The sequence below is a fragment of the Vitis vinifera genome, chromosome 13 (assembly GCF_030704535.1).
Source record: "Vitis vinifera cultivar Pinot Noir 40024 chromosome 13, ASM3070453v1".
In the NCBI taxonomy this organism is placed as follows: Eukaryota; Viridiplantae; Streptophyta; class Magnoliopsida; order Vitales; family Vitaceae; genus Vitis; species Vitis vinifera.
In genome coordinates this window covers 23,876,570-23,904,335 of record NC_081817.1, presented here as the reverse complement: position 1 = coordinate 23,904,335, position 27,766 = coordinate 23,876,570, and the positions used below count along the sequence as shown (strand labels likewise).

The window sequence follows — 27,766 nt, the reverse complement described above, 5'->3', positions numbered from 1 at the left end:
TTTAAAAGAAAATAAAATTGTTTTGAAAGTGGTGATTGAAACTAAACTCACATAAAACTAAGTAAAAATAGAAGAAAGAAAGTCTCCCGGAGCTAAAGGTTGCTAGGTTCAAGTTCAGGATGCAAAGTGGAAAATTCCGGATTTTTCTCCTCGCATTGGGGATTTAACCTATAGTTATTTCCCGAACCGGTATAGGTTTGACAATGAAGATTTAATCCATAAAAAGTCAATAGAGATGGTAGTCGAGATCCATTAATGGCTTAAGACACTATGGGTTATCACCTTGAATCACTTTCCACTAGCTCGTACATGATAACTAATGGACTGATATGGATCTAGCAATAAGCATCCACAGAGACCTGAAGCTTACCATGTATTGGCTAGTCAAAGTGATTCTAAGGGATTTAAAGCAAAACTTTGAATTTAGAAACCATTTATGGACTCCAACCACCTGAATTTAATGCACGGAAACGCTCCACCTTTTAATCTGGACTTTTCACCTAGCTTCCTTTACTCCAAGAAACTATAAGTTTAGCCTCTCATCCTCTGGGAAAACATCCTCAGAGGCTGTTTGGCTTCCAAGAAAATAGAAAATAGTAGAGAGAAAAAGAAAGCAAAAGAGATCTCTGTATTTCACTAAGTGTAGAATTTACATCAGTTGGTCTCCTGGAGAAAGCTCCCCGAGAGTGCCTCTTCAGTGTTTACAAGAGAATTTATATAGGAAGGTAATTTTACCCTTCCTTGGATACTTCCTAGCTAAGGAATTACATGAGTGGCTGAATACAAGGAGAAAATGGAAATTTAGACACAAAAATATCAGAAGAAAAAGAGTCGGCAAAAATATCCAATTTTCGCACGTTGCAGTTCCAATTTCGCACTTTGGTTTCAGGTGTGCGAAATTCCCACACTTTGGACTGAGGAATTCGCACCTTGATTTCCATCGTGCGAAATTGTCCCTCAGCTTGATGCAGTTGTCTTCCGGAGGCCATATCTTCCTCATTTCAGCTCCAAATCATACATGGTTTGAATCGTTGGATTCTTGACTTTCTGAGCTTTGAAATGGTATATAGAATGTAGAAAATGGACTTCGGGAAGTGCTCCAAAAGTGCGATGAAAGACTGCAGCTGTGTCCCCTATTTTCATCACCCTGTTTTCCTCTTCTCCATTGTTCTTTCCTTGCATACTTTGAACGACTAAGGCAAAGGATTATGAGGCTCCAAAGCTTGGTTTCTTCTTAAATTTGAGCTTCCAAAAGCTTTGCCATGAATTATATATAGCTCTCCCTCATTCTTAAATTGCTTTGGTGAGCATAAAGCTATCAAAAAACACCAAAACTTAACACAAATTGATTAGAAACAATTGCAAGGGTCCCTAACATGTTAATTGAGTTAAAAGGTAATAATTACTACTCAAGGGTGCTTAAAAGAGCTAATAACAAGCTACAAAATAGCATGTTTTGAGTAGTAATCACCTGCAAATCACAAATACTCTTATGAACAGATAAGGGGTTAGTATCAAAAGTAGAGGAGTTTAAGGGGATGGTTTCTTCCACAAAAGGTAGAGAACCCGAAATATTTCCTTATTCCAAAACAGGGGAGAAAGGATGCTTAAGACTGGAGGAAAAGGATCAGAAGAAGATCCTTGAGATCCTGAAGCATAATCATAATACAAGGGTTTGAATTTTTCTGATAAGACTGAAAGAGGTTTCATGTAAGATGATGATTTCTTAAAGGATTGCTTTTCTTTTTTGGGAGCCATGATCTTGTGAATCTTGCAAAAATTCACGAGTACCGAAATCAGGGATTGAGTTATTTTCTCCTTTAATATATTCAATTTGAAAATCAAAATTGCTTAAAATGGCTTGCCATCTAGCAAAAATATGCTTAGAAGCTATATTTTTAACATCTTTTTGCAAAACTGATTTTGCCGATAAACAATCAACCCTTAATAAAAATTCTTGATTTAAAAGATCATCTTGAAATTTTGAAATGCATAAAACAATGCTTAAAATTTCTTTTTTAATGGTGTTATAGTTGAGTTGGGCATTATTCCAAGTTCCTGAAGTATATCTAACCAACTTTTCTTGAGTGTCGATTTTCTGTTTAAGAATACCACCATATCCTATATCTGAGGCATCAGTCTCAACAAATTTAAAGGCTGTAGGGTCAGCTAGGGCAAGACACGGTAAGGTCTTAACTTTAGATTTGACTATCTTCACAATCTTGGTATGATCCTCATTCCAAGGAACTGGATTTTTCTTAAGTCTTTGTCTTAAAGGGGCACACAACTAGCTTAAATCTTGTATGAAATCTGACACATAATTAAGGCTTCCTAGGAAACGTTGCAACTGTTTCTTATCTTTGATTTCATCAGGAAACTTATCAGCAAATTCTAAAGATCTTTGAATAGGAGTGATGGATCCTTGGTGAATATAATGACCAAGGAATCTTATCCTAGTTTGAAAAAGTTTAATCTTAGTAGTTGATAGGCTTAATCCGTTGCTTTTAACAGTTTCAATAAACTTATTGAGATGCTTCCAATGCTATTCAATAGAACTAGAATATACTAAAACATCATCAATATAGACTATGATGAAATCTGAAAATTGGTTAAAGATTTCATTCATCATATTTTGGAATTCTGAAGGAGCATTCTTAAGGCCAAAAGGCATAACATTCCATTCATAGTGACCAAATGGGACAACAAAGGCAGTTTTATACCTATCCTTTTCAGCCACTTGGATTTGCCAAAAACCCGACTTCATGTCAAACTTAGAAAAAATCCTGGAATTAACTAGCCTTTGAAGGAGGTCTTTTTTGTTTGGAATAGGATATCTAATCCATCTTAGAGCATCATTAAGGGGCTTATAATTGATGACTAACCTAGGAGTTCCTCTTTCCAACTCAGCTTGTTTTTTAACATAAAAGGCTGAACAACTCCAAGGGGATTTGGATTTTCTTATCAAATTTTTGTCAAGAAGATCATGGATTTCCTTTTCACAATAGCTTAATAATTCTTTGCTCATCTGGATTGGTTTGGCTTTAGTGGGGATATTCTTTTCACTAAAGTCTGGTTCGTAGGGTAATTCTATCTTATGTTGTTTTCTGTGCCAAAAAGCATTGGGGATGTTAGAGCAGATTTCCTTAATAATTTTATTCTTAAGACTTTCTATTGCATCTTGGGTTTTCTTAATTTGTAATTAATCTTCAATCCTAATCATATTAATTTCTTGCTTTAAGGACTTAACATGATTTTTCTTGGCAACTATCACTTGATCATTTAGGGTGTTTATATTTCTTTTACTAAGAGGGTTGGCAAATCCAAAGAGAATATTTCTACCAAAAAGCTTTGTCCTTATTCCTTGTTTATCAATCCAGATAGGAAAGATAGAGCTTAAAAAGGGAATTCCAATGAGAGCTTTTTCTTTAAGATCTTTGACAAGAATGATAGTTTGCTTAATACAAATGCCTTGATTACAAATATGAGCATCAAACAGTTTGTAATTAATATTAAGGTTTTGACCATTAGCTCCAAAAAGATCTTGTTTAGTTTTTTCATAAAACTAGGTAGGTATAAGACCTTCTTGAAGACAATTCAAAGCTGCTCCTGAATCAATAAGGGCAATAATATCAATGGCAATTTTATTCTTAATTACTATAGTAAGGTGGACTTCCCATTTTTGGGAAATAACCCTGCTGATAGTATTTAAGTATACCTCTGCCTTTCTGTTATTGTCATGGGGTGATTTAGGAGTCTTAAGGCTATCTTGATTAAGGTAGTTGGGACAAGTATCAATCCTTTTGATACTTGATTCCTTAATCTCTTTCTTATACTGCTTAACTTCTTCTTATAAATCCTTGATAGTTATTATACTTAGGGTAGGATCTTGGTTTTGCCTGGAATAATCACCGGTTGACTTAATAAGCTTATTACCCTTAAAGTTCTGCTTAACCATACAAATTCTCCTATGGGAATGCTGAGGTGTTTCTGGGATGATAAGGTTATCCTTAACCTTCTGGCTTATTCTTTCAATGAAAGTTTGATCAATATGGGGGTTTTCCTGAAATTTTTTAGAGAATTGAAAAGGTTTGAACAAAGGCTTATTATCATTTTTAACAAAAGAATTCTTAGTGTAACGTTGAGTTTCCATAATATCCTCAATTCTATTGAGTTGATTACCAATGGTTAAGAGGAACATATTAGTATAATTATTTTGTTCCATTATTCTCTTAATATCTATAATACTGACAGTTCCCTTATCCTCAAGCTTGGTCTTAAAAGGTGAAGCACTAACAATGGTTCCATTTATGTCCATTTCAATCTTGGCTTTAGGAGGATGAATGGACTCTATGACAATATTATCACTAGTTTTCCATATCTTAGTTTTTGAGGATGTGTTGTAAATGTATTTACAAGGATAATCTGGATATTCCTCTTGTTTGAAGAGTTCAAACCAGATCCAGAACTTAATATTTTTCTTTTCTTGTCTTAAGTAGGAATAAAATTCCTCTTGGAGAATGGTTCTAAAAACTTTAGGAATAGTTATAAAAAACCAATCTTTCTTTTCCTTATTGACTTCAGAATAGAAGTCCTTCCTTAAGAGTTCCTTGTTGATCTCAAAGTCTTCATCACCATAGCTTATGGTGTTGATCATCTGAGAATATGTAGGAGACTCATCCTGTTGAGATTCATGAGTAGAGTCCTTTTCCTCAGTGTAAAAGGGTCTGGCCAAATTGGTGTGACTTCTAACACCTGTTAGCTTGATGTTCTTAGGATTTGAACTGGTACCTTCATCTTCCCTAGTGATCCTTACTGGGATAGATGAGCTTGAAGATCTAGCTGGTTCATAACCTGAAACTCTAGGGTTACTAGAATGACGAAAGGAATTGGAGAAAATAAGATCTCCACCCCCATCAGGATATTGAACAATTTGTTCAATCCTTTCAGATCTCTACTCTATGGCTGGAACGACATTAGAGAAATGCCAGCTTTCTGGGAATTCAACCTCATCCCAACTTATCTTCATGGGGACGATGATGTTGGACTTATTTATGCCATCTGAATGAAAGAGAGTAGTTTCTCCCTTAGGACTGGTGCATAAAGCCCCAGATCCAACGCTTGTAGTCATACTCTTATAAGCAAACCTGGTAATGATGGAAACAGGACTGTTTCCTTCCTTGAACTTAAAGCCATGAGTCTTAACGTGCAGGACAACAGTATCTAAGATGTCCGCGTCTCTTAATCTAACTGTGAAGTTAGGGAAACACTGGAAATAAACTGGGCCATCATTTAGTCCAGCTTGGACTGCTCCAATAATAAAATCTCGATAATCGAGATGCCTATTATCTCTTAAACACATGACAATAGAGGTGTTTAAACCTGATCTTGTCAAAGGTTTAGCTGCTACTTAGATCATACCAAAGTGTATGAAACTATACCCATCTTTCTTATGCTTATCAATGGAATTACCATCTAAGAGTCTTATAATTTGATTATCTTGTTATAAGCTTACTGACATTTCAGAGGTTCTAATGGTGTAGTCTGTGAGAAACTTAAAGGTTCCTTTCTTGTAAATTTCTTGGGTAGACACCTTAGGTAGCTTCCAATCATCTAGATCATTTTGGATCTTAGGATAATTGATCTCTTCACTGTTTACAACAGTATCTTGAGAATCACTGGATCTCCTAGACATGGTTCTGAAAATAGAATTCATTTTAGGGTTTTGAACTAGAGCCTAATAGTAGATTAACAGACCTGATGAGACGTCACCCCAACCACCTTACAGCCTAACAAACACCTATCCACGGCTAACAACAGCTCAACCCGGTAGGGCTTGCGCTCCTAAGTCTAGCCTTTTTTCAAGGGTCCTGCACCTAGCCTGCAAATCACAAATACTCTTACTCTTATGCAGAATCTGATGATTCAATAAGTTACCTTCCTGACAATGGTGATGACTATGAAGGTAAGTTTAACCAAGAAATTTCTAAAATTATCTAACAGTAAATGGTATTGGGAGTTATGCATTGTGTATGGAAAGGCAAATCTAATGATTGATATAAGGAGGGGATTGCTGTCTTTGATTTCTTTCTTTCTGTTTGCTTTTTCTTCTCTTTTTCTGAGTGGGAAAAATAGAATTCAAATAAAACTGCATTGATAATATGAATGGTCATACCTGATTAAAAGTAAGGATAGGATAGGGTTGAATGAATTTTCCTTCTAAGTTTAAGCCTAGAGAAATGACCTTCAATCTCAAGTTATCACAGTTAATATCCATGCAGGGGACATGGACAATGTTGGGCCAGCACTCCCCTTTCTCCTTTATGCACCTTTGTTTTAGAATAGGACAACCTATGATAAGCCTTCTAAATACTGCTGGAAGCCCTAATAACTGGAGGTTAAGGGACCAACCAATATATGGACACCTTTCTTGAGATACCGTAATTCATATACAAAGTCAACCAGAAGGTTTTGTTGCCAACTCCTATCTTCTTAAGATCAAACTGAAACCAAAACAAAACTGTTATAGCCTTAATGTAAAATGCCTTAAAGTTAGCATACATAAACCAACAATGAACTTCTATTAATTTTGATATACTGTGCTAGTTTCAAAGATCTAAAGAAGTAACATATAATTCCTGAGAAAAGCAAAATATTTGAGGCTTTGTTTGTAATTGTGTAATTAGAAAGAGTAAATGCATTGTCTTGCATTAAAACAATTCATAAGTATATATGTGAAGTCAGGTCAATCATGCTAAGCTACAAGAATAGTTGTGTCTGTCAAAACAGAGGATAAAAACAGCCTGACTAACAAAATTTAAGAGAAGATGCCAAGACATAACTACAGTCAAAATCCACCTCTTGGTGAAACAACTTAAAAAAGCAACTGAATTGATGAATTGAAGCTGATCAACTTGCACAAAAAGATAAAAGGAAAAAAAAAAAGAAAAAATCATTATTGGAGCAATCAAGCACATACCAGCATGAGAATAGGCTGCAGCTATGATTAGGAAAATTTTCATTTGATCTTCATCTTTTACCCCCTTACTACATCTTCAGAGGAATTTTCTTTTAGTATCTGAAACTGAAAATGGTATTGGGCCACTGAAATTGGAAGTCAGGTATCGTGAATGGGCAGATGTACCTATTTGTTTGCTTTCATTGCTTGACTAGTAACTGCAGACAAAATCACCAATTCATCGAGGGAATGGAACATTCCTGTCAAGCAGGACCCATCTGAATGTACAATGGAAATTGGAGGTCAAATTAGCAGGAAAGAAAAATGAGAACTTGTGAGAACTTTGGAAACACTATTAATGAAAATGTAATATTTCAAGATAGTTTTTACACAGAGTTTCACTTTATGATTACAATGGAAGAGGTTGAATGAGTGATATTTAGATGCAAATACAGGGAGAGCAATAATGAAGGGATCTGTCAAAATAATTCTTCCAACCATTAAATGGAATGACTAGTGAACATTAGAATTTAGAAATATTTACACCCTGTATCGATTTGGAAAGCAATGCATGACGCTTCATTCTTTAATTCAGCACTAATTTGAATCCTCTACGACCATGGCTAGCTTAAGCTTCATCATGTATAGGTTTCCTTCATTCATCTTTTCCATAGCACGTCTAATATTTGAATAGAAAATTGCATCTAGGTATCCATATCTAAGTCCATTAAATATAAACGCTTGCAGGAAAAAAAAAGAAACTAAATTTACTATGTTTCAAGTAAATCCAAAACAATAGTCCTAAAAAATCAAAACAAAAAAATTTGAAGGAGAAAGAAAAGAAAAAGAAAAGAATGTGAAGGGGAATTTGGTAAGTCAATGTGAAGATGGAGTTGGAAGCTGAATAGCGGTTTTTATGGTTCCGAGGATCTTATACACAATTAAACCTATCCCTAAACAGAAGTAAAGTAAAGAAAGGATACGAAAATGGAAGTGATTTTGTACCTGTAAGGACTGGGGGTTGAATGTGTTTCCGCTTCTGTTTCTTTTCCACAACCCACAAACTGCATTTCACTTTCAACATCTATGCTTCAATGGATATATTGACCACGCATTGCAATGCATGGAATGTGAGCGATCTTGGGCCAATATTCTCCTTTCTCCTTTGAGTACCTTTCTTCTAGTATAGGACATTGCCAGATTTCAAGTTTTTCAAGTGTTGCTGGCATCGACCCTAAGGATCCGAGGTTAGGGCAAGTTGTCACATCTAGGTATTGAAGAGAGATGAGATTTTGGAGAGACAGGTAGGCTAGGGATTCCATTTCAGTGATTCTGAGGGAGGTGAGAGATATGGGAAGAAGACACTCTACATCCGGAAAGGAAACCATATCGGGAAACACATTCTCAATAGTCAATGAAAAAAGAGAGGTGAGGGTGTGGAACGCCGATATGGGCTTTTTCAGATTCTCACAGTAAGAAATCTCAAGTGATATCAGATTGGGGGGCATACCATCTTCTGGAAAGGATTCCACTCCCGGACAAAACGATATGGTAAGATCTCTAAGAGATTTGAGGTCTCTCATTTGATGTGGCAGGGATTTCAGATTCTCACATCCCTCAATTCGAAGACTTGTGAGGGTGGGGGTGGACAAGCCTCTTGCTGGAAAGCACTCCAGACCTTCACAGTTAATTATTTGGAGACTCTTGAGGCTGTGAAGGCATTCTGGTAGGATTTTCAGATTTGGATAACCCTCAAGGACTAAATTGTCAAGAGCTGAATTGTTGGGGCACATGTTCTCTGACATGGACTCCAATTCGGGGCACCCGCAAATCTCAGGTTTCTTAAGGGTGGAGGGTAACTCCCTTGTTGAAAAGGACTTGAGAGATGAACAATTCCTTATCGTCAATAATTCAAGACAACAAGTGGAATTGTGATGCATCATTCTCTCTGGTAAAGACTCTAGATTTTCACAATCTTCAATCCATACACTTTTAAGTGTGGTTGGTAGCTCACCATTTGGAAAGCATCGGAGAGATGGACAATATCTAATCTCCAAGGATTCAAGGGCACATGAGCTGTAGTTATGAGGCAGCGATTTCAGACCCTTGCAAACACTCACTATAAGTCGTCTTAGCAATGGTGGCAACCCCGTATCGGGAAATGACTCCAGTCTGGGGCATCCCTTTATTTGCAGCTCTTCAAGACAACAAGTGGAATCGTGGGGCATCATTCCCTCTGGTAAAGACTCTAGATTTTCACAATCTTCAATCCATAAACTCTTGAGTGTGGTTGGTAGCTCACAATTTGGAAAGCATCTGAGAGATGGACAGCTAGTAATGTCCAAGAATTCAAGGGCACATGAGTTGTAGTTATGAGGCAACCATTTTAGATTCTCACAACCAATCACCTTAAGGCTTCTTAGCATTGGTGGCAGCCCCGTCTCTGGAAATGACTCTAGTTTAGGGCATCTACTTATTTCCAACTGTTCAAGACACGTGAGAGTTTGCAATCCATTAGGCAGCTTTTCCAGATTAGCATCGTCTTGTATGCTCAACATTTTAAGATTGCAAGGCAGCCTTTGCTCCTCCAACAAAACAAGCCAATCACTCCATCTCATAACTGCATGAAGACCTCCGACAACCCCACTTATCACCTCACTTATTTGCACCCTCTCATTACATGCTTCTAAACTTACTTCACCAAGAGATGCAAATCTTGAAGAAGCAAATCCCAAATTTGTACAACAAGAGATGTCAAATTTCACTTGGGAAGGTAGGCAATTAGGCAATTGTTGTAACTTCCTACAATCTCTTATTGTAAGCAATCGAAGACATGGAAATAATTCACCTTCGTTAACTGCATCAGGACAAAACCAGTATTCCCATTCTGCCATTACCTCAAACGTTAGAGACTCCAAGGATGGAAAAGGCTTCACAATCCCTCCATAAAACTCCTCATTTATGGTTCTCACTTCACTCATACCTTTAATATGCAAGACTTTGAGTGAGGATAATTGGCCAAGCGCGGGTAATGATGTGCATCTCTTGCAGTCCTTGAGAATTAAGTGTGTCATTATTGGGAATGATGGGTCCTTCATCCAACTTGGGAATTCTGATCCACCATAAGATGCAATTGTGAGCTTTTTCAGATTTCTATGAGGTCGTAGCTGCTCCAAAACATGCCTCTCATGCATTTCATTTCGTGAAGCACCAAAGTCATTGCTCCATTCCACTCTTAACTCCTCAATGTGGTGCTTACTTTCTAAATTGGCATCCCTTACATCTTGAATATCCATTACATTGTGCAACCCAAAAATTGAAAGCTCTCCTCGAAGATCAAACAAATTCTTCAATTCTCTTATCCCCAAGCCGTTGCCTTCACCCACAATAAACTTAGATAAGGTTTGTAGATTTGTTAGGTTTCCGATTTGAGAAGGCATTTCTTGTAATTGAGATGTATCAGAGATATGAAGGTGTCGAAGGTTGATTAGGTTTCCAATTCCCACAGGCAACCTCTTAAGGTTTTTGCAATAATATAATATCAGTGCTTGTAAGTTGTAGAGATGGCATACTGAATCAGGTAACCTTCTTACGGGAGAATTTGACAAATTGAGATACCGCAAATATTTAAGATTGCCAATTGAATCCGGTAACTCATATATTTCGTAGCCACTTAAAGATAATACCCGTAAATATTTCACTTCCTTTAAAAGGTCATCTAACACCTTACTTGATATGTATTCACGGATAAAAGCTGGATCGTGGTCCATGGGTAGTGCAGCCAATGTTCTCAAACACTTCACCTTGTGAAAGGGTTCAAATTTTCTCTGTGTCTCAAACTTTTGACGATTGAATGATGAATGACGAGTCTTCTCAAAAACGGTGGATTGTTTGTTATTCTCCCGTGCACTATCCAAATGAAAGTATATTTCTCCTGCAACTGACTGAGCTAGATCATTGATGAGATCATGCATCACATATCGGGATGAATTTCGACTTGAATGTTGAAAAAATGACCTGGAGAACAAATCATTGAAGTATTTAGAACCTAAGTCTTCTGGCCTAGCTGCCTCCGTTTTCTGCAAAAAGCCTTCTGCCATCCATAAGAGGACTAAGTCATCCTTGTTGAATTCATAGTCCTTTGGAAACATGGAGCAATATGCAAAACACCGCTTCAAATGAGAAGGGAGATGATGGTAGCTTAACATGAGAGCGGGAAGAATGTGGCTTTTATCTTCCGGTAAATCCCATATCCTGCTTGTTAATATATTTGCCCATGCATCGCGACTTAGTTGGTTGCGCAACATGCCACCGAGTGCCTTCGCAGCCAAAGGCAAGCCTTTGCACCTTCTCACTATTTCCTCACCGAGCTCTTTCAAGTGTGGATGGGCATCAAAGTTTCTTGTCCTCAATGCTTGCTGAGTGAATAAAGACAAACAATCGTTGTTTGATAACTCCCGTAGGGGATAAGCTGGACAAGTTCTGGTAACTGCTGCGACACCTTCATTACGGGTTGTCACGATGAGTTTACTACCGGCTGCCCCAGCTCTCATTGGCATGCACAAAGTATCCCATTCATGACAATTCTCATTCCAAACATCGTCTAGCACAAGAAGAAACTTCTTCTCAGAAAATTTCTCCTTCAATTTGACCTGAAGCAAATTGAGATCATTGACATCACGACTATCCGGATCAACGGATTGTAGAATGGTCTTGGTTATTCTCAAAACATCAAAGTCATCAGAAACACAGACCCATGCTCTCAAATCAAAACGGCCCTTCACTTCATCATCATTGAAGGCAAGCTGAGCCAGAGTAGTTTTGCCGATACCTCCCATACCGACAATTGGAATTACGGAGACTTCATCATCACTACTTGGATCGTGCTTGAGTAACATGTCAACTATATCCGCTTTATTTTTTTCCCTACCATAAACATCGGATTCAACCACCAGAGAAGTGGTTTGCTCTCGCTTTCTCTTTCTATCAGACCACCACCCTCCAGCAATCTCTCGTAAATCCAGGTCATTCTTTTGGGCTGAAATCTCTTGTAATCTTTCAGTGATCTCCTTAATCTTGGAACGCATACTAGAATTAGACGTAGAAGCACTCGGAATGAGAGAAGAGAGCATGTCTCGTAACTTACTAATGCCTTGTTGGGGTTGAGCCATGATCAAGCTGCTTCGCAAAGCTTCGATGGCGAAGTCGTCCAAGATGTCCTCCACATCGTAAGCCAAGTCTCTAAGCTCGTCCAGCCATATTTTGACCAGAGGGTTTGTCATCTGCTTCTCCTCTGCGTCATTGAGCACTAAACAGATCTTTGTCAATATATTCTTGCACCTTTTCAGCTCAGAATCAACTTGCTCTTTACGTGCATACTTCCACAGCTCCGGGGAGGTGACCATGTCAACCAACTTCTGGATGAAACAAGACAAAACAGCTTCTCCGACAATACCAGCCATGTTTGTGTTTGTAGGTAACAAGGGATGAAGGGGAAACTCTGCAACTCTGAAGAAAAGTTTGTAGGTAACAAGGGATGAAGGGGACTCTCTGCAACTCTGAAGAACAGATACCGTTGAACTTGAGGAAGAAAATACTTGTGAATTGTTACTTTGGTTAGGTTCATTGGATTCCATGGAAGTGAATGGTGGTAGTGGTGAGGGTCCACAAGGGTGTATCGTGGAATGTGCAGCACATTCAAATCCATTCAAATCCTTTCTCCATTCATACCCACATTCCACAATTATTACTCTGTATATAATTAATTTAATTTAGTTTCTCCTACAATTTCTCCATTTTTCTCTTTTTTTTTTTTATCTTAATATTATAAGATTCAGTTTTACACTGCTTTAAGAAAGCACTTTTAAAATTTAAAATATTTTTGAAGAAAAATTAATTATTTAATAACTTTAAAAATATTTTTAAAAAATTAAAAAATCACTTATAATTCTTCTTAAACAAACACAAATATATGATTTTTCTAAAAATATTTTTATATAAAATACTTTCACTAAATTCAAATTATATTTGTTCAAAAAATAACCATATGGTTTAAAGGCTATATATTAATACTAATCTAGTTTAACATTTTAAAATTCTTTTTGTTTAGTGGAGTAGCTAGCCTTTTTTCTTCAAGGATAATACATCAATGAGAAATTTCCATGCAGCTTCCTACCTGCCCAATTGAAGCTCCGGAAGTAGACTAACAATGGGTAATGACTACAACATAGGTTTTGTCACCATGGTGACTTTTGTGCTTGATAATGGTGAGGTGCCACACCATTGTCGGAAGGGAGCTTCTCTAAAAACAAGGAAATTTCCCTTGGAAATTTTTGAATAAATTGAAGGTGAGCATGTTGCAAATATTGAAATTAAAAGTTAAAATTAATGAAAATTGATTCTATTTCCTATTTTTTATTATATTTAAATTATTTAATAAAATAAATATAAATATAAAAATTTTATAATCATGAATAAAATGTATTATCATAATAACAAATAATTCCACTTAACATTAATAATAACCATTGAATAATAACAGTCGAGTGGTGTATATATTCTTATGAAAAAAAAAAAAGGTTGAAAGGTGGTGGATACAATTATGGCATTGAATTCCATTGCTTTATCGGATTCATTGGGACTTGGGAGGTCCACATTGTCTATCACTAAAAGATGAACTGTCATGCATCCATGAAATGATAGAAGGAAGGAGACCAAGACACAAATATTGACAGCTTCTTATTTATTATTTTATTTCAAGTGATGAAAAAAAACCTAAGACTGTGTTGGTGAATTGTTTTTTAAAATTAGTTTTTTTGTTATTAAAAATAAAAAACTATTTTAAAGATGGGAAAACATGGTTTGAATATCTTTTATACAAATTATTATTTTTAGAATTAATTTTGAAAATAGTATTTTTTTTTCATATAATATATTTAAATAATTTAAAAATATTATTAAATGTTTGGTGAGATTATTTAAAAAAATAATAATATAAATGTGACTAATGATTAAAATAGTATGAAAAATATTAAAAATAACTTATTATAAATAAAAATTATTCTTAAGAAATATTTGAAAATACTCAAAAAAACAAGTTGAACCACCGACCAATCATGTATTTGATTTGATTCCCATTTTAGACCATTCTTGGCTTTGAACGGGTATTGAACGGACCGACAACTCTTCCCATTTGTAATTTTTTTTTTTTTTGTTTTTTGTAAAAAAAATATCAACAGTTAGTAATTTTTTTCATTTTCTTAAACCACAAACTCCTCAGATGGAGCCTCCTTCTCTCAATTCGAATCCGATTTTGAGCACTTGAATGTTTCCCAAAAACATTTGAAGATGAGTAATCAGTTATCATCATGTTGGGAAACTATTTTGATATTTGAATCATGTCAATATCAATGGTTCAATGGTTCAATCAATGGGAGGTCCACACGGTTTCTATACCTACCATGTTAATATCAAGCACTGCTCATTGAGGTGAAAGATAGAATTAATAGGCATCACTGAAAAGTCATGGAAGATAAGGGGAAGGGCACACAAATGTTGACAACTTTTTTTTTTTTTTTTTTTTGTAAAAAAAGAAAATTTGGAGAAGTGGTACATTCTAGGCAATTTCTTATACCATAAAGTAAATGATGTACCCCCATTATTTTTATAGTTCCTTCTTTGTAAGAAGCTATGGGCACAAAAATCAACTCAACCTAATTAAGCTAATCATGTTATTTGTAAGAAGTAATCTTACGATTTTATTCACTCTGCATTTTGGTGTTGGACTGAAGATTGTATTAGCTTATGACTAATTTGATGTTCCTCTAATCACATAATTGGTTTTACATTGATCTCTTGAATAATTAATTGGTTGCTATAACAAATGGTCTAAGAGTATGCAATCAATTTGAATAGATCTTTTACAATAAGGCAATGCTTTATAATCAAAGTGGGACAATTGAGATCATGACGGACAACAACCTAAATGTTAATCCTAACCATTCCTATGACTTTATTGGCAATTACTAATGTGTTCAATTTAATCACCTCATTGTCATAATAAGACAACACTTTACAATCAAATCAGAGTGGGAAAAAGTTTCCCTTTTTTTTTTTCAAATGGAATTTTAATACTATGTAAAAAAAAATTAAAATTTTAATTAGTTATATTTGATTTTCACAAGGATAAAATTTTGCTTTGAACTTTTATTTTTAACAAATAATTGAAATGCAATAATTCAACATTTCAAACATTTTCATATTATAATGTGTGGAAAAAGGACCTATCAAATATTTTATATTGGCTTTGAGAACAAATGACAATCATGGTTTGGGAAAAAAGAGATAAGTTTAGTCCACTTTTGCTTTAGCCTATGTTTGAATTTGTAGACTTTTTTTTTTAATGCAATAATAAAAGGAAAAATTGGGTTTTAATTCATTAATTTTTTTAAAAAAATATAGATAAAAAACCCGAACTTCTATAAATTAGTTTTACGTTCACTTATTTAAATTAGTAAATAAAAACCCATTTTTCTCATCATATAAAATAGTTTAAGGTTTTTAATTATTTACATATAATTTCCACTTCATATAATTAATTTTAATTTTTATAATATATAAAATTGTATATCTATGATGTTACATCATCTATATCACAGATAAACTTTGGAGTTCAATTATCAGCCTCGCTGTGAAACTTGGAAATATTTTCATCAAAGAAAAAAAAAAGAAACAAGTTGGATTCCAAGGTTCAATCAATGGGAGGTCCACACGGTTTCTATACCTAACATGTTAATATCAAGCATTAATTGCTCATTGAGTGCACCACTGAAAAGTCATAGGAAGAAAAGGGGAAGGGACGCAAATGTCAACAACTTTTCTATACAATTTTGAAGAGATTTTAATAAATATATAAAATTATAATAATTATATATTTTTATTTATACAAATAATATTTGAAGAAGTGCTACATTCTAGGCAATTTCCTATAACATAAAGTAAATGATGTACACCCATTTATTTTTAGGGTTCCTTCTTTGTAAGATATGTGCACAAAAATCAACTTCACCTAATTATGCTAATCATGTTATTTATATACATATTTTTCTTCCTAAGTGTTTAGAAAATTATTTTATGCTCTAATAATTTGAAGTTTTATAGAATTATGCAATAATTCTAGTTCTTTAATATAAATAAATAATAACCCATTAGTACTATTTGTTAGATTTTCTTAAACGGATCTATAAATCTGGCTCATAATCTTTTAGCAATTTTGGATTTCCGTTGATTTAGTTTTTTACTATTGATTGTTATTAATAGCTATGAATTATGACATTGACTTTGTGATGGGTAGAGTGAATATAAATAGAATTTTTATAGTTGGATCGTAAGTCTCCAATTTCTATTCACACATATATACACAATCGTTTTGAAATTGATTAAGGATTTAAAAACACCTCAACCCATCTTATTGATTAAGGGTTTATCTGTCATGTCAATATCAAGTATTAATTGTTGATTGAGGTGAAAGATGAATTAATATACACCACCAATAGGAAGATAAAGGGAATATAACACAAATGTTCAACAACTTTTTTATACAATTTTGAAGGGATTTTAATAAATATATAAAATAATAATAATTATGTAATTATATTTATATAAATAATATTTGAAGCATAGCTACATTCTAGGCAATTTCCTTTAACATAAAGTAAATGTTGTAACCCACACCCCACCCCCCTTCCCAATATTTTCATGGTTCATTTGAAATTTTATAGAATTATGCAATAGCTCTAGTACTTTAATATAAATCAATAACAACCCATTTGTAGTACTATCATCTTAACTACAAATTTTTTAATGATGTGACATATTTGAAATACATCTTTTATTAAAGGAAGATTTTTACCTTATTTTTGAAATAGTAATATTGAAGAATAAGAATCATAATAGAAACACAAATAAAGATGAATTAAAATACTGTGTAAAAAATAATTAAATTTTTTAATAAAATTAGTTTTATGATAATAAAATTTTGATTTTGATTTTGGACAAATAATTGAAATGCAATAATTCAACATTTCAAACATACTCATAATATAATGTGTGTGAAAAAAAGGTCAATCAAATATTTTGTATTGGCCTAGTGATCAAATGACAATTGTGGATGGTTTGGGGAAAAGGAGATAAGATTGGTCCACTTTTACTTTAACTTTGTTTTGTCTACATATGAATTTGTAGACTTTTTTTGTGGTGCTATGGTATGAAATAAAAATAGCAAAAGTTGAGGGCCCATAGACTTGTATATTTAAAAACATGAGAGAACTCTAACCCGATGTATATAAAGAATTTTTAGTTTTTTATTACCATTACTAATTTTAGTTTATAATATAGAAAATTTAGTATCTAATAGAAGACAACATGTAATAATTTATACATAGAAAACCTAAATAACTCGTTATTTAGGAAAAAAAATCACACCACTCATTTGATTGATTATTTTGTAATTTACTAGCATAAAAATAAGGGTCAAAGAAATTCCAACCCAAAACTTTGGTACTTCTCCTTTAGGGTGCACAAATTTTTTAGCTTCATGATTTTTATCTCCTAGGTTATACTTTCATTCACGGTTATGCAAACAAGGGATCCCTAATCAACACAACTCATGTAACAAGTTATTAATTCATGTTCATTGCTAGATAATGATGCTAGATAATGAAAAAAAAAAAGAAAAGAAAGATATGTCATCCATGATTATTTACTTGTAAGGTTTGAAATCATATTGTTCCTTGGAAATGATGAATCAAGGATAGTCCTTGGAATTTTTTATGATCGAAGAAGTATCTTGGTTATAGGGATTTGATATGCTTCAGGTTTAATATTGAATTTGAAAGTAATTAGCCTAAAATTGTGTTGACTTAAGATTTGGTTTTGTTTTAAGAAGTAATGATCTCAAGATTTTATATACTCAACATTTTGTAGTTAACCCTAAGATTGTATTAGCTTATGACTGATCTAATATTCCTTGAATCACATAAATAGGTTTACCTTGATCTCTTAAGCAATTAATTGATTGTTAGATAAAATGGCTATGAGTTTGAGCATAACAAATGGTATAGGAGTATGTAGTCAATTTGAAAACCTCTTTCACAATAAGACAAAACTTCATAATCAAAGTGGGACAATTGAGATCATGACAAACAACAATGTAAATGTTAATCGTAACCATTCCCATGGCTTTATTGATCATTACCAATGTGGTCATTTGATCACCCCACTTTCATAATATGACAATATGATCAAATCACAATGGCTAAGAATCTTTCATTTCTTTTCCAAACAAGTTGAAGAACAAGTCAAAAAAAGAGAAAATGAATTAGATGAGCCTCAAGAAATGATGGTTCAAGATGTTGGCTAGGGATTTTTTGGCTTGAGATTTGGGGGGTGAGCCCTATTATTATGTAGATTTGTAACTATAGCACATTTTGGAAATAATGGCTCAAGGAGTAAACCCAAGATTGTGTTGACTTGGAATTGCCCTAGGAAATTTCATATGCTCAAAGCTTGGTATTAGCTTTGTGATTGTGTCAAATTTGCAACATTGTCACTCCTTAAGATATAATGACCCAAGCTAGAACTATTGACCCTGAGAAGTATGCACAATTATTTTTCTACTATTCGGTAGTGTTTGGTACATGGGAATAGAAAGTGAGAATAGACATCTCATTCATTTTCTTCTTTATTCTTATGTTTGGATAAATGTTAAGAAGATAGAAATGAAATAAAAAATTATTTATGCAGAAATCAAATCCAACTTATAAGTCGGATTTGAATTTATCAAAAGTAAGTGGTATTCTGATTCATTGAACTCATTTGATAATATAAAATAACCTAAATTTACTATTTTGCCCTCTTATCTCATTTTTTTAAGTTCAATGCTTATCTTCTTTACAAAGCTAGAGACTCATTCATCATCCACTTCTCTGCAATAAGTGATTTTCCCAAACTGAATCAATCAAATCTTTCACAACATTTAGAAAAGAAATTTCAATTTCTAATTTTTAGGGTTTTGGATGTTCATTTAAATATTATAATAAATATATATTTTTCTTTTTTTTTTGGTAAAATATAATTTTATAACTACTTAAGCATATCAAATTATTCAAATTTTTAATAAAAATAATAATTGAATATTTGTACATTAGGGTTATATAATTTTTTATGGTTAGTTTTTTATTTATTTAGTATATATATATTTTTTTAGTCTTATTATTTAACAACAAAAAAACTCTCAAAATTTATTTTTTAAAAATAAAATAAAAAATATTTTAAATTATATGTAATGATATTATTGTAAATTTATTTCTTTTTCATTTCCATTCCTATTATTATCAAACATTGGAATTGAAACAAATAATCATTCCAATCTTGCATTCCTAAATTCGTCCAAATGCTAGAAATAGAATCATCAAATTCATTTTTATCCACTAAGAAATAGGAATAGAAACAAAATATTTATTTCCATTCCTTATTTTGACGTACCAAACACCCCCTTCAAAAAATAATGGCTCAAGGATTAATTCGATTGTGTTTGGCCTACGGATTCTGTTACACCTAAGATGACTCAAGATTTAACGTTATCACAACACTCTTTGGCAAATTATGGTTCAAAGAGCAAGTCAAATATCAATCTTAAAAAGTAAGCTCAAGATTGTATTGCCTTAGGATTTGGTGCAGAAAGAAAATTTACTTGAGATAAGAAAAAATAAAATAAAAATCAATATATAACTGAAAAGTAACATATTCATGCTTGATACTTCAATGTTGGCATTGAATTACTTCATCATTCTTCTCTTCTTACCTGAAAGAAGAAATTAAAAGAAAAAATGAAGCACTAACTTATCATGCTTACTCAAAATGGTCTTGAAGAAAGCAGATAATCATGTAGTATTGAGGTCATGCCTCGAAAGTTTTTCAGTCAACCCTTTGGACCAGAGCTTAGGACACCTATAGATGGATATAGTTTCAAGAGAACGCAGGTTTTTGAAAGCCACAGATGCGATGGAATCCAGTTTACGAATAAAAAAATTGCTCAGTTGTGGGAAAAAGATAGTCATCATCTGATAGAGAAGCCAGAGCTGGACATACACCAGAAATGTACAAATGATGAAAGAGAAGTGAGCCTGTGGAGGCCCTACTCAGATAATGGCAGCTTCAGATTCACATGATCTCCCATATAAAGTGATGTAAGGTTGGAGGCTAAACTGCAGTCTTCTGCTTCTTCTGGTTAGCCCAGTCTTCCAATTGCAAATATTTAAGATTGCCAAGCAGCCCTGCTGCTTTAAAGTCCAAAGGGTACAAGTCCATTCCACTACCAGATCTCCAGACTTTCAAGACCACTGAGGCATTCTAATCCAAACCTGCTCTCCTACAAAAGATGCAATCTCCCCACGTCCTCTTACCATCAGTTTTTAGAATATGAAATTTCTTGATTCAAGCATTGGGAGTGTTGCAGGCAGCCCTTTCCTTTGTCAAAACCTACATCATGGCAAAACATACCCAATTTAAATGAATGGGCAGACATACCCAGTTTAAAATAAGTAAGAGTGGTCTCTGCTTTTGTTATTTTGAGTAGGGAAAGTAGAGTTTGAAGAAAATTGCTAATATTTATGATATGAAAGCCCGTGCCTGATTGGAAGCAAGAGAGGATATGGCTGGGACAGTAAATGGATATATCTAATATCTATATCAATAAAGGGGATGTGGGCAATGTAGTTCTCTTATAAGCACATTTCTTTTAGAATAGGACAACCTGTGCTAAGCCTTCTAAGTATTGCAGGCAGCCCAAGGACCAGAGATTAGGTGGTCAATAAATATGTAGGCACCTTTCTTAAGATACTATAGTATACATCCAGAGTCAGCCAGAAGGTTTGTTTAATGCCCTCTCCAATCTTCTTAAGACTGGCTTGAACTCAAAACAAAAGCAGTATAACCTTGCACAAATAAACCTGTAGTACAATTCATGGATCTGTGGATGGGACTGTATATGTGTAAAATTAGGGTTAATCACACTGCAAAAACAACAGAATGCCAACGTTACTTCATCTAGAAAAATGACTCTGTTTGTGTGAAACAGAGGATTAACAGCAGCATGAAAAGCAAAGAGAGAATGCCAAGCCATAACTACAGTCGATATCCACCTCTAAATGAAACATCAATGAAAAATCTTGTGAGAAATTAAAAATCAATTGCACCAGTCATAGAAATTCACCATATTTTTTTCATCCTACATGTTGAGAAGAAATTTCATTTATTTTCTGAAGGCCAAACCAATATGGGGCCAATGAAATGGGAAGCCACATATTCTGAACAGGGAGACATACCTATTAGTTTGCTTTCATCTCTACACTAGGGAAACCAGAACTCTAAGGGAGACATACCTGTTTACCTCTGCAACATCCTTGTCAAGCCAGAACCCCATGAATTTAGAATGAAAATTGGCAGTCACATTAGCAGGAAAAGAATTAGCAAGAACTACACTAACATTATCAATCAAAATGAGCTCGTTCAAGATAGTTTATACATAGCTTCAGTTCATAATGACACTCTGTGGTTGAATGAGTGATGTTTGGATAGAAATTTGAAGTGAGCAACAATGAACAATTTCTTGAAATACCATCAAAGACTTAGTGACATGACAATGTAAATATTTATAAATGATCATTGCAAAGCATTTTTCAAATCACTATACAAGTCTACCAACAATTATAAAAATAAAAAGGACACAGTTGAAGAGACAATAAGTGAGAGAAGAACCCACCCCAGTGAGTAACTTCTGTCAAAGATCTTCTGTCATCTTCACCCTGTGCTTCCTGCCACATCTCTACCAAGCATTATCCCTCTGAATCTACAAGGCAAGAACAGAAATTGGTTACAACTTCACCAGTATTATGAAGAGAAATAATTACATAAAATTTCAGAATGATTGGATCTCTTGAAATAGTTTCAAGGACAAAATAAAATGACAAAGTAAATATTTACAGAGTAAGAACCATTTCGAAAAGTAATACTAAACTTAAATGCTATCATAGGTTTCATCATCTGAATTATAGGTTTACTTACTTTCATCTTCTCTACAGAACTTTTATTTGTGTAAAAAATTTGGACTAAATCCAAGACAATTGGTTTAAATATTGGAAAGTAAAAAAAGCCTAGAAAAGCAGAAGTGGGTTGTACCTGATTGACTAAAGTAAGCATAAAGATGAATGGATCTATCCTTCTTGACAAGAGAAAAATGTATTTCAATCTGAGTCTACTATCTTTCAATGGATGTATGAGCCATCTATTTGAATGCAGGGGATGTGGGAGAAGTTGGGCCAGTATCCTCCCTTCTCCTTTAAGCAGCTTTCTTTTATAATAGGACAACCAGTGATTTCAAGTCTTCCAAGTGTTGCAGGCAACTCCAAGGAACTGAGCTTGCAGCAACAATCAATACCTAGTTCAGTAAGAGACACCAGATTTTGGAGAGCCAGGGTGGTTAAAGATTCCAGTTCACTGATGAAAAGATAGGTCAGAGATGGAGGAAGCAGACTCTCTTCATCCGAAAAAGAAGCCATATTGGGAAACACTCCACAAATGGACAATTCAGAAAGAGAGGTGAGGGTAAGGAGTCCCCATTCAGATATGGGTGTTTTCAGATTCTGACACAATCCAACGTAAAGTGATGTTAGATTGGGGGGCAAACCCCCTTCTAGAAAGGATTCCACTCCTGGAAAACCCCGTATGCTGAGAGTGTGAACAGATGTGAGGTTTTTCATTTGCTGTGGAAGGGACCTGAGATTCACACATCTCCAAATACGAAGGTGCATGAGGTTGGGGGTTGACAACCCTCTTTTTGGAAAACACTCCAGACCTCCACAATCTTCTATGTGGAGCTCCTTGAGGCTTGTAAGGCATTCTGGTAGGATTTTCAGATTTGGATAGCCCCTTATGTCTAAATATTCAAGAGCTGTGCCATTGGGTGACATTTTCTCTGATATTGACTCCAAGTTTGCGCATCCCCAAATACAAAGGAGCTCAAGGGTGGAGGGTAACTCTCCTGTTGGAAAGAACTTGAGAGAGGAACAATTCTTTATCCACAATTTTTCAAGGCAACAAGTGTTTTTGCTTACAGTGGAAGAGGACTTGTGGTGCATCATTCCCTCTGGTAGAGACTCCAAATTTTCACAATCTTCAACCCTCATATGCTTGAGCGTGGTGGGCAGCTCACCATTTGGAAAGCATATGAGAGATGGGCAGTTCTGCAGCACCAGAGATCTGAGCAAGGGTGACAAAGCGGCCTCTGGAAATGAAATCAGTTTGGGGCACCTCTCTAATTTCAACTCTTGGAGAGATATGAGACTTTGCAATCCGTTTGGCAGCTCCTCCAGGTTAGCACAGTCTTGTATTTTCAAAATTTTAAGTTTGCAAGGTAGCATTTGCTCCTCCAACGTTACAAGCCAGTGACACCGTCCAATAGCTAATGTCTCAAGACAACTATCAACCCCACTTCTGAACACCACCCCTTCACATTCTTCTAAACTTAATTCACCAAGAGATGCAAATCCTGAAAAGGGAACTTTCAAATTTGGACACCCAAAGATATCAAGTTTAACCAGAGAAGGTAGGCAATCAGGCAACTGTATACCTAGCTTTGAGCATCTCCTTATTGTAAGTTCTCGAAGGAATGGAAATGGTCCCACTTGTTCATCTGCATCTGGAAAAAACCAATCTTTCCATGTTGGCATATTTTCAAACTTCAGAAACTCCAAGGATGGAAAAGACTTGACAATCCCTCCATAAAAGTCCTCATCTATGGTTCTAACTTCACTCATCCCTTCGATATGCAAGTTTTTGAGTAAGGATAATTGGCCGAGAGCCGGTAACGATGTGCATATCTTGCAATTCTTGAGAACCAAGTGTGTCATTAAAGGGAATGAGGGATTCTTTATCCAACTTGGAAAGTTTGGTCCACCATAGAATGCAATGGTGAGCTTTTCCAGATTTCTATGAGGTTGTAGCCACTCTAAAACAAGCCTCTCATTCATTTTATTTCTTGATTCACCAAAATCACTGCTCCATTTCAGTGTTAACTCTTTGATGTTCTGCTTCTTCTGTAAATTAACACTCCTTGCATCTTGAATATCTACCACATTATGCAACCCTGAAATGGAAAGCTTTCCTTGGAGACCCAACAAATTCTTTAATTCTTCGACACCCGACCTGCTACCTTTGCCCACAATAAAGTCGGATAATGTTTGCAAATTGGTTAAGTTTCCCATTTGAGGGGGCATCTCCTGTAGTTGAACTGCACCAGAAATATCAACATGTCGAAGGTTGATGAGGCCTCCAATTCCCATAGGCAACTCAACAAGTCTATAGCAATTGCGTAATATCAGTGTTTGCAAATTATAAAGATGACCCACTGAATCGGGTAACCTATTCATCAAAGAATCAGATAAATTCAAATAGCGCAGATGTTTCAAACCGCCTATGGAATTTGGTAACATCTCACTTATGAAATAACCGCTTAATGACAATACCCGCAAACATTTCATTTCTTTTAAAAGGTCATCTAGCACCTTACTTGAAATGAAATATGTAGAAAATGTAGTGAGTGGCAAAGCAACTAACGTCCGCAAACACTTAGCCTTATGAAACGCTTCGAATTTTCTCATCATCTCGTAACGTTGACGATTGAATGACAAATGACGAGCCTTCTCTGAAACAGCCGTGGATTGCTTATTATTCTCTAACTCATCATCAAAATTAAAGCATATGTCTCCGGAAATAGATTGAGCTAGATCGTTAATAAGATCATGCATTAAAAATTGAGATGAATTTTGAGTTGACTGTTGAAAAAATGACCTTGAGAATAAATCATCAAAGTACTCACAACCTAACTTCTCAGGCTGGTTGTCTCCCTTTAGTTGTTGCAGAAAACCTTCTGCCATCCATAATAGGATTAATTCATCTTTGTCGAATTCATAGTCTTTTGGAAATATCGAGCAATAAGCAAAACACCGCTTCAAATGAGAAGGAAGATGATGGTAGCTTAGCTTGAGGGCCGGAAGAATATGACTTTTCTCCTCCGGGAGATCCCATATCTTGCTTTTTAATATATCTTCCCATGCTCTGCGATTTAGTTGATTGCGCAACATGCCACCAAGCGCCTTTGCTGCCAAAGGCAAGCCTTTGCACCTTCTGACTATCTCCTCTCCAACTTCTTTCAGGTGTGGATAAGCATCAAAGTTTCTTGCCCCTAATGCTTGTCGGGTGAATAAAGATAGACAATCATCATATGATAACTCCTGAAGGGGATAAGCTGAACAAGTTCCGGTAACAGATACAACCCCTTTATTACGGGTTGTGACAATAAGCTTACTACCTGACGCTCCGGCTCTCATCGGCATGCACAAAATATCCCATTCATCAAAATTCTCATTCCAAACGTCGTCCAAGATAAGAAGAAATTTCTTCCGGTAAAGTTTCTCCCTGAGCTCAATCTGAAGCAAATTAAGATTGTTGGCATAACGTGTATGTGGAGAAAGTGATTGCAGAATAGTTTTGGTCACCCTCAAAACATCAAAATCATCGGAAACACAGACCCAAGCTCGCAAATTAAAATGATCCTTCACTTTATCGTCATTAAACGCAAGTTGAGCAAGAGTAGTTTTGCCTATACCTCCCATGCCGACGATAGGGATCACGCAGACTTCATCATCACTTGGATCATCCTTGAGCAGCATGGCAAGTATGGCTGCTTTTTCTGTTTCCCTGCCGTAAATACGAGATTCTATCACCAAAGAAGTGGATGGCAGTCTCCGTAGTCTCTTTCTACCAGACCAACCAGCAGAAACATCTCTTAAATCCAGGTGCTTTTTTTGGGCTGAAATATCTTGCAATCTGGCAGTGATCTCCTCTATCTTGGAACCCATACTTAAATTGGACCAAGCAGCACTCAAAGTGAGACTAGTAGACAAAGAAGAGAAAATGCTCTGAACAGTACCAGTGGGCGGTTGGGGTTGAGCCACGATCAAGTTGCGTCGCAAAGCTTGGGTGGCGAATTCATCCAAGATGTCCTCTACATCATAAGCCAAGTCTCTGAGGTCGTGTAGCCACATCTTCACCAGGGGGTTTGTCATCTGCTTGTCCTCCGCGTCATGGAGCACTGCGTAGATCTTCATCAATATTTTCTTCCACTCGTTCAGTTCAGAATCCACTTGCTCTTCACGTGCGTACTTCCACAGCTCCGGCGAGGCGACCATGTCGACCAACTTCTGAATGAACCCAGACAAAACGGCTTCTCCAACAAAACCAGCCATGTTTTTTTTTCTTTTCTTGTAGGTAACAAGGGATTGATTAAGGGAACTCTCTGCAACAGATCTTTAAGAATATTAGATATTCTTCAGAAGTAAAGTTTGTAGCTAAAAAAGGATCAGGGGAAGTCTCTGCAACTCTTGAGAAGAAAAGTATTTGGGAATACGGCATTGAATTCCATGGAAGTCTCTGCAACTTTTATGTTTATCCTCATCTCATAATATTTGAGACACTTTCTACCTTGGATTAAATTTCCTTGAGTTAATTTTTTATCTCTTCATAACATGTATTTCATCACACAAATGAATTTTTTGCACATATTTTTATTAGTGCCCTGGATTGTTTTAATATACCGTAATCAAGGCAACAAGCTATCTTCACTTGGAAACTTTTCTGATCCATATTTTCACTTCATGCCAAAACTTCTTCACATGTCATGGTCTCCTCACGAGCCATGGTGCTCTTTTGTACTATGGTCCCCTCATTTATTATAGATAATGAAATATATGCTTTATATGTTCCATTCTTCTTAGCTTTAGTAAGTTCACACAAAGAAGTACATGAAGTTTAATGTGATTCGACTAGTTAATATATATAGAATATTTGTAATGTTGATATGATATTGTAATATTAGATTTCTTTATACAATAAGGAATGCTATTGGAAATGTCTTTACAAATTTTCTAGATATTAAGGCAAAAAATTTATATGATGAAGATGAGTTTATAAAAACTATATATGATAGATAGAAATACGAAAAAGAGCGAGAGACACTAAGTAGAATAATAACTCATAATTCAAGGTATACGCATAAGGAGTAGGGATTAATTAAGGGAACTCTCTGCAACAGATCTTTAAGATATTAGATATTCTTCATGAGAAAAGTTGTAGCTAAAAAATGATTAGGGGAAGTCTGCAACTCTTCAGAAGAAAAGTATTTGGAAATACGGCAATGAATTCCGTGGAAGTGACGGTCCAGACGGTCTGAACGATGGAAAGTGACTGTTCCAGTCACAAAAATACAAAATGTGAGACCTTTAGTGGATGTCCTTGGACTTATTCTCGGTTGGTCGACAGGGTTGGTATGTTGAAAATGCCGCACATGGGCTGCTCTTCTGAATTCATATTCGTGAGGTGAAATGTGAACTAATGCCATTAGAGAAGACCATAAGAAGAAGAAGATAGGGAAAATGACAGCTTTTTACTTATTTGATTGGTTTTAATAAATTAATTAATTTTAAAAAATATATCCTAAGTTTTTTTAGAAAATGCCAAATAATAAAACCATATTTCTTTTACCAAATGAATATGCAAAATGATAATTTGAGACACTTTCTAGCTTGAATTAAATTTCATCGAGTTAATCTTTTATCTCTGCGTAACACATATTTTATCACACAGATTGTTTGCACATATTTCTATTGATGCACTCGATTGCTTTACTATACCATA

The 27,766-nt window shown here is 35.0% G+C and overlaps 2 protein-coding genes across 16 annotated transcripts in view; both read right to left on the bottom strand.

Moving 5' to 3' along the window:
* LOC100254846 (putative disease resistance RPP13-like protein 1) overlaps positions 1 to 12,688 on the bottom strand; it is a 36,763-nt gene extending 24,075 nt beyond the window's left edge. For 3 of the 6 annotated variants that reach the window (XM_059741768.1, XM_059741769.1, XM_059741770.1), the window contains exons 1-2: positions 7,961 to 12,688; positions 6,977 to 7,233 (exon numbers count right to left, since the gene is read on the bottom strand). In XM_059741768.1, the coding sequence (XP_059597751.1) occupies positions 8,047 to 12,591 (4,545 nt within the window). In that variant the 5' untranslated portion in view covers positions 12,592 to 12,688 and the 3' untranslated portion in view covers positions 6,977 to 7,233; positions 7,961 to 8,046. Of the gene's footprint in view, positions 1 to 609; positions 6,501 to 6,976; positions 7,234 to 7,960 lie in introns of those variants that run through there. The other 3 variants (XM_010647356.3, XM_010647355.3, XM_059741771.1) reach the window with 3 other exon arrangements.
* Positions 12,689 to 19,879: 7,191 nt separating this feature from the next.
* Positions 19,880 to 26,580, bottom strand: LOC100854556 (putative disease resistance RPP13-like protein 1). 10 transcript variants are annotated; one of them, XR_009467340.1, is made up of 4 exons: positions 23,643 to 26,580; positions 23,128 to 23,561; positions 21,777 to 21,863; positions 19,880 to 20,494 (listed from the first exon to the last, which is right to left on the bottom strand). XR_009467340.1 is itself a non-coding variant. In XM_059741664.1 (3 exons), exons 1-3 carry the CDS (start codon positions 26,317 to 26,319, stop codon positions 21,840 to 21,842), a joined length of 3,135 nt encoding a protein of 1,044 aa, XP_059597647.1. In that variant the 5' UTR covers positions 26,320 to 26,580; the 3' UTR covers positions 19,880 to 21,839. The 10 variants fall into 10 exon arrangements, 3 of the variants coding, with proteins under 3 accessions (XP_059597647.1, XP_019073340.2, XP_059597646.1); XR_002029225.2 differs by having other exon boundaries at positions 20,842 to 21,863; positions 22,193 to 26,580; XR_002029224.2 differs by having other exon boundaries at positions 19,880 to 21,339; positions 21,397 to 21,863; positions 22,193 to 26,580.
* Positions 26,581 to 27,766: the final 1,186 nt, after the last annotated feature.